Source organism: Epinephelus moara, chromosome 9, assembly GCF_006386435.1.
Source record: "Epinephelus moara isolate mb chromosome 9, YSFRI_EMoa_1.0, whole genome shotgun sequence".
Taxonomy (NCBI): domain Eukaryota; kingdom Metazoa; phylum Chordata; class Actinopteri; order Perciformes; family Serranidae; genus Epinephelus; species Epinephelus moara.
Genome location: NC_065514.1, coordinates 17,719,021 through 17,728,652, shown reverse-complemented (window position 1 = coordinate 17,728,652; position 9,632 = coordinate 17,719,021). Strand labels below are relative to the sequence as shown.

Here is a 9,632-nt window from a genome sequence, read left to right as displayed (position 1 = left end):
GATCCCCTGCAACATCCCCTCTCTTTCAGCAGTTTACAGCTCAGGCAGCACCATGCCTCTGGCTTTCAGTCCGCTTCCTGGGGTCGGCAACAGGAGATCGGATATATAGAGCTCCCCATAATATTGCTGTGGGCAGCTTGTTTAATATTTCTGCAGCAACATTTGGCTCCCTCCTCGGAGCAGACCACGCCTCCTCCCTGCAGATTCACAGGGGCTCTGATCCCTCCCCCTAACAGAGCCGGCAGCCTATAACCTCCCCGGGTTTCCGCCCATTCCTCCACAGTTGATTCTTTGGGATGGTATTGTCATGCAAATAAAGGACGCGTAAAATACTCCCCCAGAGCGCAGCGCAGGGCAGAGACTCACACGGACCGCGCGGAGGACACAGACCGGGCCACACGGTGGATTTGTATCGTTTTCGTCGCTACGGACCCGTCCATCTGTCACAGGTAAGTCTCATATCAGCAGCGGATTTCATTTCCAGACATGTTTTAGTGGCAAAAACCAAGCAGTGTGTCCGTGCGTAACCGTGTGCGCACGGAGGTCTCCTCTCACGCTTGGATGTGGCGGAATGCGGGGTCCTCTCTCGCAGTCTGTTGGTGAGGAATCGGGATTCATGCGGACTTTTCTTGTCTTTTTTGTCCTTTCTCAGACATCCTGGCCACATGAGCAGCGACATATAGCCGGGACGTGTAGCCAGGAATCAGGTCGGACCGTTTAAGGAAAACCTGCGGAGGCTGCCCTGTGGAGATAGTGGTCATACTTCCAATTTCCCCGAGTGAAGTTGGAGGTGTCTCTCTTCTCCATCCCCTGCTATAGGCTACCTGCTGCTGCTACAGAGGGGGGACTACGTCTAGACACCCCTGGATCGCTTGAGAGCACCCTTTATGGTTTAGGGATTTTAGGATCTCTCAAATATTAACATTTTTTGCACACCAAGTGTGTTATTTCCTCTCTTGTCCTTTTTGGGATATATACAGTGGTCTTTTTTCTGTTTAAGTACTTTAAAGTGCCTTAATAACTGGTTATAATCCAGTGTAACTGTGGCATTGTCACCAGACCAGAGACGCTCAACAGGGAGAAGACGATTATTATCAGCTTTAGAGCCCAGGCAGGATTACTGGTTCCCCCACCCTCCAGCGAGCTGCAACCATGAGCCAGGCGGATGTGTCGACTTGCTCCGCGCCGCAGAGAGTTTTCCAGGAGGCGGTGAAGAAGGGCAACACCAAGGAGCTGCACTCTTTGCTGCAAAACATGACAAACTGCGAGTTCAACGTCAACTCCTTCGGGCCAGAAGGACAGACGGCCCTGCACCAGTCTGTCATAGACGGCAACCTGGAGCTGGTAAAACTGCTGGTGAAGTTTGGTGCAGATATCCGACTGGCCAACAGGGAAGGGTGGAGCGCTTTACACATCGCCGCCTTCGGGGGCCACCAAGACATTGTGCTATACCTCATCACCAAGGCCAAGTACTCCTCTGGCGCCCGGTGATCTGTCTCTGCTGTCAGGTAAAACAAATAAGAAAATAGAAAACAACAAGTGGAAAAAAAACTGCAACACACGGGAAAGCCAGGCTCTTGTCAAAGCAAATATAAAAAACTGCCATTATCTACATAGTTGTGCCAAATTAAAATGATAAAAAAAAAAGGAAATAAAAATAGACCTGCACAATAATCTTCCCTCATTGTAAACCAAACGGGGCCCTCTCTGCACTCCTGAGTGGCGCACCACATGCTCCATACACAGCGCTTCAATCTTTAACAAAAGCAACGCCATTTCGGTGAGTTTGTTGGTACTAAAGCTTTCCTCTTGAATGTCTATACTAGATCTCGTCGTCCACTATAAAAGAAGCCAGTGTCTGTGTATCCCATGTGTGTGTGTTTGGACTCCTGAGTGCAGATGGCCCAGTTTTTTTTCTCTATCCATGACCCCCAGTTGAATAGTTTCTTTGTGGGGGGGGCTGTTGCTCCTCATTGTTCACTTGTAAAACCCTTTTTAAGTTATTTTATATGAAACACGGCACTTGATGCTACATGGCTGCATGCTGGAATATCTGAAAGGGAAGACACATGAACAAGAGAAGAAGGGTTGCCCTCTGTTGGCTACCAGAGGTCTGTTTTCTTTCATAGATCCATTGATTATTTTTTTTATTTTATTTTACTTAAAGAGCGGCATTATGGCTATCCAACACGCTTTCAGATGTGTAATCATTATGTAACAACAAGTGGCTCCATCATTGTTGTGAAGTACTGTACACAATAGCTTTACTTTTTTTGTTTTTTGTTTTTTGTTTTTTTTAAAAAAAGAGATAAGAATAAAAGAGACAGTAGCTGAATGCGCTCTTCATGCAGATCTTGCCATGCTGGCGTCCAACTTTTTCAGGCCAGTTGCGACCACTTTGCCGATGGTCATTGTGTTATTAAGAAAAAACCGCTGCTTTCGCTTTGTATCAAAAGAAAAAAAAAGACAAGTCGCATTTGGAATTCACTTTATAATCTCCTTTCAGTATTTTATTAACATCCTAGTCATCACTGTGAAAGCAGGCTGGGTTTTTTTTTTATTTATGAAGGTACATTGAGAAGATGCATTTTTTTTTTTTTTTTTTTGAATATGTTGTGGTTCTTCTTAAGAAAAAAAATCTATATAAGTAGGGTGACTCAAGCTGCTTCAGACTCGTAGTATAAACTGTCCCGTGTGGAGGTAGACCTGCCACTCCCCCCCCCCCCCCCATCCTCTCCCCTCCTCTCCATCCACCCCTCTGTTGAAGCCTGTTGACCCTCAAGAGGACTTTCTCCCCCCCCTCCTCCCACCCTCCCTCCCATTAAAAGGACTTTGTTTGGTTGCCTTTTGCCAGCTACCTCGACTATAAAGTATTCTCAAGTTGTTCAGCTCTCTCACCACTCTGCCACGTTGTTTGGAGTCTGAGGAGATTCACAATTTGTCTGTGATCATCCGCATGCCAGTATGTTTTCCTTTTCTTGTTTATTTTGTAGCCTAACAGACAGATGGACTTCAGTACAGAAGATGCAATGAACCCACTCCTGCATCCTCAGTCGGGACAGTTTATTTTTACACTACAACCAAACCTGTCAAGCAATGCATCGTTTTTGCTTCTCTGCAAGGGAGTCTGCTTCTCTGTCTGTCTCTTTCACACACACACACATACACACACATACACACACACACTGCCATTGTTTTCCCTATAAACCTCCACTCTCCTCTCTCTCTCTGTCTTCATTTTCCAGTCATACAACAACAACAAAAATGGAATTGTATCGCATGACTTTTTAATGCAGGGAGTTTTATTGCACAAAAATGCGGAGCCTTGTGCGCCCCCAGTGTTTGTACGGGGTAACTGCAGGAGCCAAGGCTTTGGAATAGTTACTACTACTGAGCAGGACCCTAATACTGTTGGACGATGAAGACTTTAAATAAAACAAAAAAAAAAACAACAACACATGACTATTGCAGGATTTCACAGACAAAAAAAAGGAAAATTGGTTTCATAAACTTGCCTGCTGCATTTTGAAAGTCATGGCACCCTAACATTTGTATCAATGCTGCTTGTATGTTTCTTGTTTTTTGTTCATGTTTTTTTTTTTTTTGTTTAAAGCCTACTGCTCAAATGGCCAATATAGAAGCTTCACAGGTGTACCTCATGAGAAGCTGCTGAAAGAGAGTGTGTCTTTTTTTAATTGAAGTGTGTCTGTGTGATTGTGTGCTTCTCCTGAGGGCCCCCGTGTCGCTTGCTGTTGTTCAAACAAGAGAACTTCCCATTTTTAAAAACCTGGAACCACAAGTTCAAACTGAAGCGATAGATCCACTACATCAAGGTATAGATTGGTATCAAGGCCACAAATTAAATATGCATCGCTTTGTCTTAAACTTGATGTTTTATTTCTCTTTTTTTTTTTTTTTTTTTTTTTTTTTTTTTTTTTTTTTTTGAATATTGCACTGATGACTGTTGTTGAAACGTTGGCTTTTATGTGTCAACATTTTATTTTTTTCTGAATAGAAAAAAACAAACACAACAAAATACTATTGTATAAATATATGCTCCAGGTGATAATGTCCTAATGTGTGTGTTACTTTGTGGAAAAAACATGATGTTTTTTTTTAACAAAGATGCGTGTATCTCTGTGATTGGGTGTATGTATATATACATATGGATATATATATCGACGCTGATGATGATGATGATGATGATGATATCTTGGGGCACTTTCTTTTCTGAAGTGCTGTCTTCCTGTTTTTTTTGAAAGGGGAATAATACATTTGATGGTAAGATCATTGTAACATGATTAAAAACAAATTGCACGGTTGTGTGGTTGTTTGGCATACCAGGGTCATAACATTTATGACGTAAGGAGCCAGCCGCCGGATTGGTGTACATGAGTGAGATGATTTTTTTTTTTAAAGAGAAAAAAAAAAGTGCTGACTTCTTTGGACCAAGTTGTGTTTCTGGTCTTGCTTCATTTCAAGCAAGAGGAAACGGCTGATTTTTCATGAGTGATGCAGATGTTCCATCATGTTTGATTTTGTTTGTATTCTTTTTATTTTTTGAACGTTTGTAACACTGTGATGATGACGTGATGTCATGTGGAGATGAGTGCTGTATTATTTTTGTACGTTTGTGTACAAGCCAGTAAAGAAATCATTAAACTCGAATTCTCCGTGTATGCATACATTTCTTCCTCATCCCTTAAAGCAAGAAGCTACGTCTTCTCTGACTCAAACACCTCCTCCTCCTCCCTCCTCCTGGGTTTTTCACAGAAAAGGTTGGTTTGGGAAACACACCCCTACCCTCCTCTCGCTCTTTTCCCTCCCTGTCTTCCAAGCCAGGCCCAACCCAGATCCCCATTCTCTCCTTTTGTCATTCATCTGGCCTCATCCTTTCACTGCCGGGATAAAAGAGCCCAGTGCATTGTGGGTAGGCTCAGTTTAAAGAAGGGTCCCCTCCCCTGTGTGTGTTGTGGGAGAGCTGGTTTTATGTTACCCCCACACACTCGAAAACTTTCCAACACACACTCCTCTCTTGTGCTCTCTTTTTCTTGACGAATAAGGCCTGAGCCCTGTGCTACGATTCAGCTCTCTGCTAACAACCTGCTTTCGCGCAAACTCGAGTGTCTTTCCACTCATCATCTACACTCTTTTTCTCCAGTTATCTTTGTGCCTTTCACTTCTCTCGCCCCTTCCCATAAGCTGAGTAGCTCTGCTTCTAAAAACACTTGCTAATTTGCAATCAGCTGATTCGTTGGAGGGGAAGAAAACTTGTTATGTCTATTTTTGCGGGGGAGTTTTTGTTTTGTGAAATATGTACTTTGAAGCTTCCTGTGGTGGTGCATGAAATAACTCTGAAAATGGTTGAACTGTTATCGCCTCTCATCTAATTTGGACCGATCATGAGTCTAAAAACTGCAACACGCTGACTCATTTGCAGCCAAAAAGGCGAAAGGGTGCATTTTGCTCTGACTAACAAATGTAAATGTAAATCTTAAGTGAAGTCTTTCAGTGATCATTTTCTTCTTCTTCTTCAATGTACTTCAGTGTAGCGCCTATAAAAACACAACATACTGGTGGTTACCTTTTGCTCATTAGGCTCCGCACCTGTTTGTTTGAAATGAAACCCTTCATTGAGTCATGCTCTCTCCGTTTCATGGAAATGCTGCGTTGCAACTGATATTGCGCGGCAATGGGAGGGTCGTGGGAAAAGCGACGACGACAATACATCTTCCTGCATGTCTGACCTGTTCATGTTGTAACACTCGCTGGGTGTCAACCTGCTGTTAACTGCAAATGTTTGAGCAAGGAGGGTTACAGATGTGATTTAAATAGCGGCTGTGGTTTGAGAGTTTTTACTTCAGCTTAAATTCGAAAAGAGAAGAAAAGTTTTATTGTCAGAGCGGCTGCTAAACTTGCTTTCTGAGCTGCAGCTGAACCATCACTGACCTCAAATGTTCTGCACTGACCGCACCAAGCGCTGACCTGATGCATCTCTTTGTCAAGCTCAGCACCAGGAAAGTTAGCTCCTCCAAACACCAGCCCCCTGTGTGTTTTGATGCCGTGGCAGGCCGAAAACGGGCTATCTGGCTTGTCCTTTCCTCTCTCCCTCCCAGTCTCTCACTTCTGCAGGATGTTTTTGTTGAGCTGGGTTCCCTATTGTTCACACACTGAGTTGGCTGGCCTCCCAGGGTTGCTGCTGGCTGCTAGGCCCCCTAATAGGTTCTTCATGTGCCTTGGCTTTCCTCGCTCGTCTTGGTCTGGCCTGTGCTTGGAGCTGCCTGCTTTAGTGAGCCAGACAACACAAGGAATTTTGCAGAGAGGACAGTGGGAGAAAATCAGATAAAGAATTGTTTCGGGAAAAGTCCAGAAAACTTAAAGGGGAAGCATCGACATGACTTTATGAAAGAGAGTGAACAGGCCACGTTGGCGTACATAACCGGTTACAATCCTCTGTGTGTATGTGTGTGTGTATTGTCTATTTCTGTATTTCACACACAGATCAACTTATAACATTGTTAGTTTGTCAGTGTTACAGCAGCTGCAATCAAGTGCGTCTGTGTGATTATCTTCCACCTCCATTCAAAAGCCCATTGTTCCGCGTCTCATAAAATATTCATATCCATGCTTACACCCCTCATTTGAAGGGTTACACTTGATCAGTAAGACACAAGATTAACTGAACATCTTGTGCTGTGTGTAAAACACAATTTAATTGCTCTTGCAACACTGAATTCCTCATTTTATAACGGCCCCTGTATGTCAATGTGGGTTTTTGATTGTGAGAACCTGTGTATGACTTCCCCAGGACATGATTGCTGTCTGATTGGGTAATAATCAAACGGCTTGTTTGAATGAGTTTTGCGTTCAGGATGAGAACACATATGAGGAACTTTTAGAGTTGTTGCAGGAACCTGTGGCCGCACAAAGAGGAACTTAAAGAAGCGTTAAACAGTCGCTCCAGTAGTGTAGTTGCACCTGTTAAGGCGGGACAACTTTTACTGTTATCAGTCTTATTGGTACACACAGTTTGGTGATGTCACTCATTTTCCATCATAGCTCCACCTGACTTGAGATCTAATCAGCCAGAGTAACTGAAAACACTGATGTGGGAGTGCAGGGCCTTAAAGTAGGTTGACAGTAATTAATGATCTGTGGCACAGAGGTATAGCACGCCTGGCATGTACTGATGGCTTACACTTGTTAAGTGATTATTTCACAACACACCTGTCTGCCCTAAATATCCTGCATGTGCTTGACTCCTTCATATGACGATATCAAGTACCAATTTGTGTCTTAGGCTGGCATTACAGTGCTTTACCTGCTCGGTCGACAACAGCGAGGTTATTTAACAGACGTGTAATTAGTTTATTTTTAGCGACAGACACCTGTAATTTGTCAAATTACGCCATTAACTTGTTTTGTTTTCCGGCTGTCAGCAAACAGTTGCTTATTTGCAGATCTCGTAGACACAGAGCAGCCAAAGAATTCATATGGGGTTGTATATCCACCTGATGAATTCAAATCCAAAATTCTCTTTTCTTTTAGCTCTGTTTTGGTCTTGGAAATATCTACCACTTTAGCAGCCAGATGCACCACTGTGTTCACCAGCTTGTTGCTGTCAGCGTCTAACTGCTGTTGGCACTCGGCAAGTACAGTTGTTTAAAACAGCAAAGTCAGATTACCAACACTGGAGAATAAAAAACAATAATTTAATAATAATGATAATAATAAGTGGTAATTCTCTGGTTTGTTTTGTTGTTTTATGAACGTGATAATATCATGGAAAACTTTACCGGTGACATACTATACTAGATGGTACTCGGCATGTGGTTCTGAAAGTGCCAAAAAAGTATATTTGAAACACTCAGCAGTGATGTTTCTTTCCAGAAATCATGACCTGGTTACTCAAGATAATCCGCAGACCTTGTTGTGAGCAGTTTCATGTAGGAACTATTTTCTTTTACTGATCTACAGCCACCAACTGTATCAACACAGAGAAGGAAGTGTGCATCTACTCAAGGACAAGAGGCTGTTGCTTGTGACAGTGCAATATGTATAGATTGATGATATCCGCCTCGGCTGAGCTGTAACATTAGCTAGCTAGCTTCGCAAAGTGATTTGGTCAGGGTGTAGTTCAGTAAAACGAAAACAGTCAACACATTTTCACTCCGACCTCGTCACATATTGACGTTTGGCTATGGACCTTCCACATCCATATGCGACATGCAAGGTACCCTGGGTGCATTGGTTGTTGACGTTCTGGGACGCCATGTCAAGTTCTGCCTGTTACATGCATTGTCTTCTTTCAAAAAACACTTATGGTTTCACAGGAAATTTACTGTTTACATACAGTCTCTTTCAAAATAAACACACTTTGTCGGTACAGCACTGCGAATTGACGTTTTTTTTTTCGTCCAACAAGTAATGCACGTGGTTGGGTTTAGGCAACAAGAACACATTGTTAGGTTTGGGAAAAAAAGAACAGGGTTTGGCTTTAGAATCTTATGGAACAAGAACAGCGCTCTCCTGGGTGAAAGTCGGTGTGTGTTTGACCTATCCACCATCCCTCCCGCCTGCCCTACTCGAACTTTTGCCGCCTTAACTTTTGTTCTTGTCCCGCCACGTTTACCTCTGATGCCATCAAGCCAACGTTAAAGGACGTCTTTTTTCCCCAGTGTCTGACAACGCAAGTCACTGCTCAAGCACCAGATTTCAATGACTTCGGAGTGAGACTGGATTGAAATAGTTCCCACATGAAACTGCTCACAACAACGACGGTGGATTATCTTGAGTCATGACTTCTGAAAAGAGACATTACTGTTGAGTTTTCCAGATGCATTTTTTGGTGCTTCGGGCACCACAAGCTGAGTGCCATCTAGTTCCATTATATTGGAGAGAAGGCAGACATTTTTACAGTCGATATCTCCAACAATCGGCAAGTCACACCAAAACAATCTAGATGAATAAATAGCACCACAGATAAGCGGGAAAATATCTGTTTTTGGTTTGGGGGTGAGCTGTCCCTTTAACACAGTCTAAAAGTCAACAAACTGACTCAGTGTTGTCAGCTACACACCATTAAGCTAAAGTTAACCAATACTTAGCCATACTTGGCCATATACCCAGACTCTAGCTCACAAGATGTGATGAACAGATTGAGCTTTCCTCTGTCTGTAGTCAGCAACTACTCTACCTAGTGTCCATAGTCACACCCTGCTTTCTTTTATTATAACTTGTCAGCACATTTTCTGTGGAGGAATCCTTTGTAAAGTCCTTTTTGACAGTTTGCACTATGTTGCATACTTTTTTGATCACAGTCATTCCACAGAAAGCAGCACATTATTCATCTAAAGCAGAGTACCAGCTGAGTGCAGTGAAATCAGCACAGAGTCAGTGATGTTGGGAGATGACAGTGAGCTTGAAATCCTGCTGATCCAACACTTTCCTCCCCAAAAACAAAAACATGTCTGTTGCTAAACACGACCAGTGAACACCCCCCCTCCCCAGAGTCTGCCTGTGAGTAAGAAGGGGAGTAAAAGAGCTGAAGTGAGAGAGAGAGAGAGAGAGAGAGAGAGAGAGAGAGAGAGACAGGTGGTCGGGCCGGTCTTTTCCTTGCCCTCCGCTCCTTT

General features: G+C 43.3%; 1 protein-coding gene across 1 annotated transcript; it reads left to right on the top strand.

Moving 5' to 3' along the window:
* The first annotated feature begins 289 nt into the window (after positions 1–289).
* Positions 290–3,944, top strand: nrarpa (NOTCH regulated ankyrin repeat protein a). Its single transcript, XM_050052871.1, has 2 exons — positions 290–449; positions 653–3,944. The coding sequence occupies exon 2, from the start codon at positions 1,153–1,155 to the stop codon at positions 1,489–1,491; it is 339 nt and encodes a 112-aa protein (XP_049908828.1). The 5' UTR covers positions 290–449; positions 653–1,152; the 3' UTR covers positions 1,492–3,944.
* Positions 3,945–9,632: the final 5,688 nt, after the last annotated feature.

Excerpts from the sequence above, each read along its gene's own strand:
- nrarpa (XM_050052871.1), top strand. The coding sequence starts at position 1,153 with ATGAGCCAGGCGGATGTGTCGACTTGCTCCGCGCCGCAGAGAGTTTTC.